Below are 12261 nucleotides of genomic sequence, written 5' to 3' on the forward strand. Positions count from 1 at the left end.
TCTATGTAGTGCTGCTTTCTCCAGTTAAAAAAATTAGTTCCATTAGAATATTTTAAGTATAAATAAAATATTAAAAGGTAAAGTTCTGAATAATTTGGCCACAAGATGGTCAAGAATGTATATTGTTTTATTTTCTTTGAACTGGAGAAATTCAATAACCAACTGAGAAACTGCTTTGGAACCCGCTCATTTTCTAAAAAGGCTTGCAATACATGAGGTAGGGGAAGAGAAGAATTACTTTTTTATTAGTGATATACCTTTTGGATAATGCAGATAGCAAATGCACACTGACATTTCTCTAGCCACGTCACTGTCCCTCTAGAGAAATTTAAAACTGAACCTGGAAATAGAAGTCAAATCATACTTCTATGTTCACTGAGGCAGTACATGTCTATAAGCAGTAGATAAGCAAACAAGCATCCAAATAAATAGAATACAATATGTGTGTGTGTATATACAGTATGTAATGACACACATGTTCATTACATAAGGATGTAATATCTGTTGCTGCATTCAACTTCAGACCTATTCTGAAGAGATTAGTGGCGTGACTGGTCTCTACTGACATTCCCTTTCACTAATTATTTCATTAATAAATAGTGGACATGAAATTCTACACTCTATATGATTTTTGTTTTCAGTTGCTTTTTTTTAAAAAAAATTTCTTGGGCCATTTATTTTTAACGCTAAGCAGCCTGAGGAGCTTCAAATTTGGACCAGATGCAGTGATTAATGTTGCTTTTCTGACAGGTATTATGCTCCTGCGAATGATCACTTTCATTTATTTTTCATCATATAGGCTGAGGTCCTCAGATATATATGTACTGAAAGCTGAACTAAAATACGAAAGCAGTAAACAGATCACTTTTCCTTTTGCAATTTTCAATGGTTTTGTTAGCTATTGAGTTGTAGATTTTCTAATATTTGCTTCAGAACAGAAAATGTGCAATTCTATATTGATAATTTTATTAATTTTATGAAGATGTAAAATACAAAAGAAAGTGAAATATTGGGAAAATGAGAAGGAAAAAGGGAAGAGGAAGAGGTGTAGTGTAAAGGGGGAAAAAAGAAAAAATATTGACTTCCAACTCTTTTTAGCACATTAGAATAAGATCATGCTATTACAGCCACAACTTTTTACTCTTATATACTTAATTAGTAGCCATTTCTAAAACAACTAACTAATCTAAACAGCAAAACCCATAGTCAGTATCATTTTTTTTTGCAAAAAAAAAGGAAAGATTTTTAAAAAGTGCAATTCTAGAAATAGTTATTTTTTCTTGTAAAGTCAAACAGGTAAGGGTGCTGAAAAGGGAGTCAAAGAAAGCTGAAATATCCAAAATACCATCTTTACAAAATCCGGATCAGAATCGTGAAAAACGAGAAGTAAGTTAAATTTCTCTGCTGTGAACTTCTAGCCATATAATAATGTGCTTAGTCTATTAAAATTGATTTAAACTTTCTTGTCTTTGTATATAACAACTCAGCTAAAAATTAAAAGTCCAGGGTAAACCACAATCCCTTTGGATGATTGGGAGGATAGAATAGAATGGGAAGGCATGTGATATCCATTTCAAATGACCCAGATGTGGTTGATGAAAATGTTGTGACATAAATTTACTGTTGGGGATATTTACACTGATGGTGGGCTGCTAGGCAGGTTGCAGTAGTGATAGGTCAGAATGGTATATGAATGATCCTGTGGGTGTCAGAGCCCTTTATTCCCTTGAGAGGGGCTTGCATTGGCTTCCTTGGTTGCATACCTGAAACTGACAAAAGAAAATTCTCCCAATTCTTTTTTGGGTTTTTAATAAAACAACACTGATGCCCAGATTACTTTTGAGGTAGCAGAATCCTGAAAATACCTGAAAATCTTGCTCTTTCACTCCCATGTTCCCAGACCTACTTGGAATTCCTTTGGTCAGTTATTGTTTGAATGGAGTTATGAGTAACACTTGCATTCTTTGGTCTGTCATTTATGAATACATAAAAAGCATGATTTCATGCTGCATAAGGAATGCTAAAAATGTTTGGAAATTTTATTGCAATGTATAACACTGGGGTGTTTGGGAAGAAGATTGGTGTGCACTGCCCAGAATTATTTTTATAGAATTGGATTAATAAAGAAATAAGATCATTTTAGTGAGCTTCTAATAAAAGTTTTGTATCAACTAATTTTATTTTTCAATGTAATATTTAGAGCACGGGAAATTCAGGAAATATGCAAAATGAATGAAAAAAGCCAAGTTTTTCCATGTAACAGCATGCATCTTGGGAAGATATAGAATGTCTGGCGTAAGACATTTGCTTTTCAATTAACTTTTCATTTAAAAAGTGCCATGGATAACTCTGCAGAACATGTGTAGATCCTCTAATAAAAGTATTTTGAAATGCAATAGTCACCAAACTATTCATTTTGTATGGAATTATATAGTGTATTTATAGATCTGCAAAGCAGAGCTATAATCAGTTTGTTAAATTAAATGTTTGGGGAGTGCATACGTTGTTGTTATTTTAGTATAAGTTGTATTGGGGAGAAAACCCTTGCCACCCAGATGTTGTTGATCTACACTTTTTAATAGCTACTGTCTGTATGTCCATGATCAGGGATGCTGGGAACTGTAGTTCTCTAGATCTTGAGGAACTACTTGTTTCCATACTGCCTTATGTATTCAGCCTGGGAAATTATCAAATTATTTTGTTATCACTTTGTGGTGAAAAATAAAAGAGAAGACTTACCATAGTTTTCACAGAAATTTCAGCATTGTTGATTGATCAGGGATTATCCTGGGGTAACCTGCCTAAGTATATATACACAGTGCTCATACTAGGACATTAGGGGAACATTTTAACATTCAGCTCCACATAAGCACACATAGAATAATCAAAATTATACCTGTGCCTTTAGTTCACCAGCCCTCACTCACATTGCTAGCAATATGCAGTTCTATGAAAAAATATTCATCCATTGTTAGATTTTTATGAATTTTGCATATCTTTGCCAATGGATGTTATCTGCTGTAAATATTTTAATTTTGGTGTTATGTTTTCTCTCAGAAATAACTATTTGGAAGCAATTAATAGCAAACATATGCAAAAATTTTAACAATGCAAAAGGGGATGAATACTTTTTAGCTTTTCACTCCTCAGGTCCATGCCAAAAATGGTATTGCTAAATGTGGCTGCTGCTAATAAAGCACACCAGACCATTGTATAAGATAATATGCAAGGATTCTAGCTTGTGGAATAATTGTAGCTTATCTCAACCACAAAAGATAACTTTGGGCAAGGAGAAAACTAACAAAAACCATCCACAAATACAAACATTTGGAGCCCAGGACAACCCTTATCATAAATTTTTAATGCCTCTAGCCGTTAGCCACCTTCCCATCTCTGGTTATTCACTGGCTGCTAATATAAAACATCTCCAGCTTATCCTGTGACTTAATTTGCCTTTGAAATACTGATGTCTGAGTCCCTGCCTCCTGTATTTCTGGGCATAATTTCTGCTACTTATTATGAATGAAAAAGTAGTGAATTTGTGAGTAAACCTAAGATATTGTAAAATGATTTGCCCAATGATAATAATAGATGTCATGCTGAAATATTATACAGTCATGTAACATATATTTTATATATAGTACTGTGCAAAAGTATTAGGCCATCACCCACTTCGTTGTTTTAGCAAGTTTTTAATGATCATAATTATTGTTTAGCCTTGAATACCATATCTTGAATATCCAGTTTGCTTGTTGGTTTCCCTTTGAGAGTAGCCTTGCTGATGCAAAAGTATGATTTTATCTCTATCAAATTTTGTGATCCTTGACATTTTAACTGGAATGATGTGATAGAAAGTTGGCCTTATTTGTAAACTTCCAATGAATTACACTCATACAACATGGTGTATGTAATCCTGAAGCATAAAAGTATGTTGCACAAACCTGATGTAATAGACCTTTCTGCACAGCAGTCATTTTGGCATGACATAGTAGGACACCTACAGGTGTTAGCAATGGCAGTAGTTAGGATTTCATTCTATTTAGGTTTATAGGGGCCAAGTGCCTGCTTTGCTCAATTGTAAAGGGAGGTCACACTATATACTTGTCACTTTGGCCTATGGAAACATTTTTTTCTGTTTTTTCCTGTTTTGGATTCTGCACACAAATTTCCTGTATGTTCTGGTTTTATTCTAATAAGGAGACTGAGACATAATTATATATGGTGATTATACCATTGTTACAACAACAAATCTAAATATGACCTAAGACTTTTGCACAGTACTGTATATAATTAATTTTTGTGATAATGTCTGAATCTGAGTAAGCAAGCACCTAAAATGCCGGGGAACTAAAATAAAAACCCTTCTCATTCTGGTGCTTATTTTGAGAGTAAGACAGTTTACCAATTATATCACTGGTGATGTTAATTAAGGGTACACTGTCGCTCTGATATACAGTATTTGAATGCATTGCACAGGCAATGGAATATGAGCCCTGAAAGCATAATCTTGATATTTAGCACAATCAAAATATGGAGAATCAAGATAATATATTCTTGTGAGGCAAAATATTCAGAAATGGGTTTTGGAAATGGCATTTTGGACTATTGCATGGTTTATCAAGATATCTATACATGCTAAAAGATGTAAAATCGCACAGTTAGAAAGGATTCTTCAGATAGTGATAGAAAGTAAATATTAAATACCTGTTATGCATCTGAAAGAAAGTAAGAACAGGAGAAATGAAGAGAAGGATAATTGCCTTATCTACACTGTATCCAGTATTTTTATTTATTTATTAGCGGCTCAACTCCAGATTTGGGGAGCTCATCATTAAAAATGGGAAAACAATAAAAATATATGCCCATTTTGTTTCCATCAATTTGACATAATCAGGATTGTGCAATCTGATCAATGCAGTGTTATTAATAATATGTCTATTGCTCTAATGACTATTGTATGGAGAAGGGCCATTGTGTCAAAGCAAGTGGGAAAAACAGCATGAGCTGAAGTACCTTTTGATTAAAAACAGCCAATACATTAGGAAATACAAAGTATATTCTACTTCAAACTGATAGAAGTATTTTTTATTATTCATATTGGTTGGTACATTTTAAATGCTCTGCTAAACTGTTTTTTATTTTATTTTTCAGGAGGTCAGAGAAACTTACTATTAATGCAACACAAAGTGAATGAATGCAATATATATATATATGCATGCTGCAGGACTTTTTCCAAAATAAATATATACAGTAATTCTCATTTAGCTAATTAAAAATATTTCAATGTGTCTTGTACATGTCATTGGCAATAAGCTGAATTTCTGTGGCTGTTTATTTGCAGAGGGTTTATTTGCAGCTTGAATCAAGGATCATTTTTAAAGAAACAAACACACTGTCACCTGTAAAAATAAAACAAAACAAAAGGAAAACCTACAAGTGTATTGGCTGCTAAAGAATTCTTTCCCTTCCTCCACAAAGGCAATCAAGTTAGACACACTCTCACTCAAATACACACCCCAAAACACATATTTTCTACAGCAGCTGATCAGAATACCACAGCAATATATGCCTGAATTTTACTATTATCTACTTTTTATTGCTGTTTTAATGATTACAAGTAATGTACAAAAAGTACTATAGCAAGGCTCATTCAATGTCATTAGTTGCCTTGTGTAATGCTGTTAAATTCTATAAAATAGTAACAATTTTCACTTGGTACTGGTTTTTGAACATTAATTACAAATGCTATTTCTCATTTTTAACTATAAAAATATTGTATTTTTATATTGACACACACACACATACATACTGGGTTTTTAGACATTAATGACAAATGCTATTTCTCATTTCCAACTATAAAAATATATATTTATACTGACACACACACATATTCAAGAAACAAGATTCCATAAAATATAATCATGTGAAAAAGAAAGAACACCCTCTTTTGAGTTCTATGGTTTTATGTATCAGATGTCAGCGTTCCAGAAAACCTCAACTCCAACCAATAACTCCGAGACAGACATCTTCTCAAAGGTTCTTTTTATTAGAGTAGTAAACTGGCACATCTGGGAAATCCCAAACCTGAAAGTTCCAGGTTTCTCTTCAATAAGTAAAAAATTACAAATCCACCCCTTGCACCCTCATTGCATCACATGCCCCAATCACCATCCGTCCCAACTTGAGACGTCCCCTCAACCACTCCTAAGCCAGGTGCAGAAATAACATGGCCTTGACTTAGAAGAAGAATGCTATTATGTCTAACCATATATGCTCCAAGAAATTCCCCCCTCCCATTATCCCAGGCTCAAGAATGTGGCAGTGTGGAAGTGTCTGGTGCTAATATGGCTTCCAAAGCTGACAGGAGGACCCAAAGGTGCTTTTTCAGGAGGCCTCTGGACTTCCTTGTTTTTTATTTTGAAGGCATTTCGCTTCTCATGAGAGAAGCGAAATGTCTTCAAAAGAAAAAACGAAGTCCAGTTGCCTCTTGAAAAAGCACCTTTGGGACAACCATGACTTGGATGACTGAGAATCTCTACAGACTTATGTATCAGGACATAATAAAAATCTGCTCCTTAGCAGTTTTTATAAGTAGGTAAATTCAACCTGAGATGAACAACAATGCATGATATATTATACCATGTCTTTTAATTTACAAAAAGAAAGCCAAAATGGAGAAGCCATGTGAAAAACTAAGTACATTGGTACTGCTTCCATAGGTATGAAGAGGCTAGGTAGCACCAAAGTCTGCTAATCAAGACCCCTTGATCAATTGATCATTGGTAAGTATGACTACTTCTATAAAAGCCAAAGTTTTAGGAGTTTGCTGCTCTCCAGCATTGAGGTATTGTGTTAACACAATGCCAAATAATAAAGTCATCAGAGAAACAATTGTTGCTGCCCAACAATCTGGGAAGGGTTATAAGGCCATTTTCAAACAATTTAAAGTCCATCATTCTACAGTGAAGAACATAAGTGGAAAACATTCAAGACAGTTGCCAATCTTCCCAGGAATGGATGTCTCAACAAATTCACCCCAAGGTCAGAACATGCAATGCTCAGAAAACTGCAAAAAAACCCTCAAGAGTTATATCTCGGCATGTTAAATTCTGAAGTTCATGACAATTTAGAACAAGACTGAACAAGTGTGGCTTGTTTGGAAGGGTTGCCAGGAGAAAGCCTCTGTAAAATAAAAATAAAAATGGCGGCATGGCTTAAGTTTGTAAAGTTGCATCTGAACCAATCACAAGATTTCGGAACATTGTCTTTTGGACAGATGAAATCAAAATGGAGATGTTTGGCCATAATGCACAGTGCTGGAATTGGCAAAAACAAAACACAGTATATCAGCACAAACAACTCATATCAACCATTAAACATGGTGATGGAGGGGTGATGATTTGGGCTTATTTTGCAGCCACAGTACCTGGGCACCTTGCAGTTTTTGACTCAACCATGAACTACCCTGTATTGCAAAATATTCTAGAGTCAAATGTGAGGTCATCTGACAGCTAAAGCTTGGCTGACACTGGGCCATGCAACAGGACAATGATTCCAAGCACATCAACAAATTTACAACAGAATGGCTGAAAAAAGAAAAGAATCAAGGTGTTGTAATGAGCCAAAGTCCATACCTCAACCTGACTGCTGTAGCAGGACCTCAAGAGAGCTGTGCATAAACAAATGCCCACAAACCTTCATGAACTGGAGTAAAGTTTGTAAAAAATGGGCCAAAATTCGTCCACAACAATGTGATAGAAGACTGATAAAGTCATACAGAAAACAATTACTTCAAGTTATTGCTGCTAAAGATGGCTCTACAAGTTATGGAATCATAAGGTGTACTTAGTTTTTCACACATCACTTCTCAATTTTGGCTTTCTTTTTGAAAAATAAATGATGACATGGTGTAATATGTCTTGTGTTATTGTTCATCTGAGGTTGTATTTACCTACTTTTAAGAACTGCTAAGGACCAGATGATTTTTACTATGTTGTGATACATAAAACCATAGAATTTAAAGAGGGTGTACTTTTTCTTTTTACATGACTAGTTGTCACCTGACACAAGCAAGTGGTTGAGGAAGTGGATCAGACTGTACCCCTTGTTATGGCTTGTTGCCTACTTAAAATACAGTAATAATTGTGTGGCAAAACAAATTCTAGTTAGGCATTTTTGAGAAAAGCTCACCCAGTTGAATTTCTCCTTTGTTATGTCGCTGTGTAAAATCTAAAGTAGAAATCTACATTGGGGAAAAATGACAACTATATTTTAAAAGAAAACCTTGAATCTATATGATTCTAATCACAGCTCCCAAAAAAACCTGTAGCAATTAATTCTATTACTGACCAAACTACTTTTGTACATTTCTTAATTACAGTATCTGCACTTTTATATTCATAGCTGAAGTCCCAATCAAGCCTCATGCCTTCTTGCATGTCCACAGGAGAGCTGAACATTAAAATTCAGTTCTCAATTTCTTCTATGCCATCCTCAGGGCATGGTGCTTAAACAACACAAACTTTCAAAGCATAAGAGGTTCTTGTAGTGAATGCAATAGCTTCTATTAAACTGTTTGGTAGCCACAAAAATAGTTCATGCATAAGTCATGCATGCTTCAGGGTTATAGTAACTGACACGTATTTTCTTTTGTAACTCTTGCACAATTCATTCTGTTCTATCTTGTACTGCCCTAATTTTGCCTTTTGTTCCGTGTATTGTTTTACCATAGCTGTGGTTCTTCTGAATTTGTTATTTTTTTAAATCCTAAGCCCCAAAATCTTTTGCTTATCATGATTTGATGGATTTCTCTCCATCTGATTTTGATACCCAGAAGTCTTATGTCCATCATTATTGTTATCATCATTAACTTGAACCAACCCACTATATATGTTGAAAACCTCTTTACTGAAGATTATGGATTCAAATCTATTGTGTTGGTTCAGTTTAGGGTTGAGAAACTTGGTCACCCAGCCATTTTCCATGCTTGAGACAGGATGAGAACCGCATCTAATACCTTAACTACTTTGCCATGATGGTTCTCATACTTACTTGATAATGAATCCTAAGTAGACATGGCTTCTATATAGAAACAATTATTGGGAGGAGGGCGTCTCCCAATATTGAATATAAGGTTTAATTTCAAATGTTAGTTGATCACCTGAGAGCAGGTTTGTGAAGCCAGTACTGGACTGCATACTGTCCTAAATTTTCCATGGCTCTGGATTTGTTGCCCAAGGAAAATATTACACAAAAAAGTGAATATATTGTTTTTTTTCTGAGTAATAATTGTAGGGCAGACATAGAATAGACTGTGTAGAGCAGATTACATCTGACCTCTTGAGCAGGAATAAGTGCTGCCATTCAGGAGAGTCACTTATATTTATATTCCCTTCCCACATATGACTAAATGCTCCAAAAATAATTCTAAACATAGCATTTCAGCCAGTTGATTATCAGATCACAAGATTTTTTTTCCACGATTTTATCACTTGTCACTACTGGAGAGGGAAGGATTAGGTTTCTCTCTCATCACAGCCACTCCATGAAGCTAACCATTAGATCTTACCAACGTCATTTGTTAAAGCTATTTTAGAGAGAAAGATAGGCCCTTTATTTGGTTATTCAGACTAGGAAAATTGGATATATTTGGGTATTTTACAATTTGAATAAAAGTGCAATATTAGAAGCATGTCATTGGAATTTAGTGTTAATGAAGTAAAAGAATAACTTGTTTATTTACTGTACTTATAAAAAGCCCTACTCAATCAATTGTTAAATCATATTTCATTTTAGATGCACATATCTGTTGCCTGTTTGTTCTCTGAACAATGTAATGCAAACTTCCCTGGTGCCTTTGGTGTTAAAAATAGGTGATGATGCAGTTAGGATAATTATGGTGGGTCTGAATATAGTTTGCATTCTTACATAACAAAATGTTCTAACCCAGAGCCTTTATTAAAAGGGAGGAGTGGAATGATATGCTGTGGCAACCAGAAATTATGTATATATCACGGTTCTGTATCCATAGACTAGATCAGGAATATAGCTTCACTGTTGAGTTGAAACCATCTGCAGTCAAGTATCATGAAATGTGATACTTTTGTTGCCTAGATTCAGTGATGGGTTACCACACTGCAGACATTTGTGCAATTAGAGAGTGTGTAATAATGTAGGCCCCTTTGTCCCACCAATCTGCACCTCAATTTTATTGAACGATAAAAATAGCATTTAGAATGTTTTAAGTAAACAACAAACTACATGAAGAAACACCACAGTTCTGCAAGAATTTATCAAATCACTGTTTGGTAATCTGTTATTCCCATTTTGGGTATAGTGGTTAAAACATCAGGCTAGCGATTGGGAAACTGGGAATTCTAGTCCTGCATTGGGCACAGAGCCAACTGGGTAACCCTCGGCCAGTCGCTCTCAACCCTGCTGAGAGGCAATGCTAAGCCCCTTCTGAAAAACCTTGTCAAGAAAACTGCAGGGACTTGTCCAAGTAGTCTCCAGGAGTCAAGACTAACTCGAAGACACACACACACACACACACACACACACGGGAGGGAGGGAGGGTGGGAGGGAGAAGAGAAGAGAGAGAGAGCATTTCATTTAAATGTTACTGAAAAATCCCTAAGTAATTCAATCTTACAGAACAAATAATGTGCTTTTATCCAGGCACATTTAATTTGATACTGACAGTCCCACTTTTATCAAATACAATATGGCTATTTGTACAAACGCAGATGGACTGCTCTTCTAACAGAATATGTTTGTAAGCGCATGCCTGGAAGACAGTGGACTGCCCTCTTTGGTTCCTTGGGGAAAGTCTCTACAGCACTGTTTCTCAACTAGGGGATCTTTGAAACGTTTCTGTGAGAGATTGGGATTAAAAAAGCCCCAAACCCACAGTTTTTTGAACTCTGCACACTGTGCAATGCTGGCACTCTTGATGATGGTAAAGTTTATGGGTCATGACTAAATTGCCAGCCTGCTGTTTTTCTGTTACTGTAAACATTGTAAAAATATTGTGTCAGTTAGAAATGAATAGTATTGCGAAATTTTCATATTTTTTGCCATTTTTATTCAGTGGTTCCCTGAGACCCAAACATTATTTTTTTTTTTTGGGGGGGGGGCATATATGTATGTGTGTACGTGTAAAAGGGTTGATAAAGGCTGTTTTAAAGCATTTCCTCATAATCTCTCTTGGATTCTCTCATTCACCTGTAACAATCTATTCAGGACATTGTCATTATTCATGTTATTCCGGGTAAAAGTGCGTTGTGTGATTCAGGAGGAAAAAAGGGGTCAAATGTCTTATGTTTTCATTAGCTACCTTATTATTTCTATAAATAACTCAAGGTGGCAGAGTTACTTAATGCACCTTCCTCCTCCTATTTTCTCCACAAGAACTCTGTGAGATGAGTTGGGCTGAGAGAGAATGAATGCCCCAAAGTCAAGCAACTGGCTTTCATGCCAAAGGTGGGATGAAAAGAACTCATAGTCTCCTGGTTTCTATGCCAGCACCTTCACCAAAAATAACAGATTCTGAAGAGTTTTCCCAGCCATTTGTTCTTCCAGCCAGGAAAGCAGTCACAGAATCAGAGAATAAAGGCAAAGCACCAAGTACATAATTTTCTGTAATACCGATAGAAGAGAATACTTGTAGCTCAGGGTTGAACTGTGAGGCCCTTGGTGTTCTTTGAGCTTGGTTGTTTTCTTGCAGACATCTCATAACCAAACTAACAATACGTTTCTCTAACAATACGGCCTCCCCCAAAATAGGAAGTCCCAGCATGTTTTATCGGCATAAAATCAAATTAAGCCCCTCCCCCCAAATTAAGGCCTATATTAAACATGCGAAATGGGGGGGAATGGTGGTGGTGGGGGCTTGCCGTTAGGAAGTACTTTTGTTGCATACCTGGATATGGTCCTACCTGCGTTGACTTTGGCATTGGTGGGGCACTTCGTATCAGGAGACCTTCCTCCACCGTTGCTTTCCCTTCTCCCCATGCTGCCGCGGTGTTTAGAGCAACGCCACGGCATTTGGCGCAGCCAGCCAGCGGGCTCCTCCCTGCAGGAGCCAGCCAGGCGCTCACTCCTCCCTGCCTTCAAAGGCAAAACCAATTCTTTTAAAAATGATGCCCTACTACCGGTGCCGCCATCCTGCCTGGCGCTGGGCAGAGTGCGAAGAGCTTCGCCTGGGGCGCCCAGTGCAGCTGACAGGTGGGCCCTCTTGCCCAGCGGTGGAGCTTTCGCCAA

The 12261-nt window shown here is 36.3% G+C and overlaps 1 protein-coding gene across 2 annotated transcripts in view; it reads left to right on the forward strand.

The window, feature by feature from the left end:
• CDKL3 (cyclin dependent kinase like 3) overlaps nucleotides 1–5575 on the forward strand; it is a 40434-nt gene extending 34859 nt beyond the window's left edge. Inside the window, exons 13-15 of one of the 2 annotated variants that reach the window (XR_015747588.1) lie at nucleotides 1289–1386; nucleotides 2201–2295; nucleotides 5152–5575. Coding sequence is in view for 1 of the 2 variants with exons in the window: in XM_026687282.2 (XP_026543067.1) it covers nucleotides 1289–1386; nucleotides 2201–2236 (134 nt within the window). In the remaining variant the exon portion in view is untranslated. Of the gene's footprint in view, nucleotides 1–1288; nucleotides 1387–2200; nucleotides 2392–5151 lie in introns of those variants that run through there. The other variant, XM_026687282.2, reaches the window with a different exon arrangement.
• The last annotated feature ends 6686 nt before the right edge of the window (nucleotides 5576–12261 follow it).

The sequence above is a fragment of the Notechis scutatus genome, chromosome 2, assembly GCF_049901735.1.
Source record: "Notechis scutatus isolate UNSWTSFEM ecotype Mainland chromosome 2, rNotScu1.2, whole genome shotgun sequence".
In the NCBI taxonomy this organism is placed as follows: Eukaryota; Metazoa; Chordata; class Lepidosauria; order Squamata; family Elapidae; genus Notechis; species Notechis scutatus.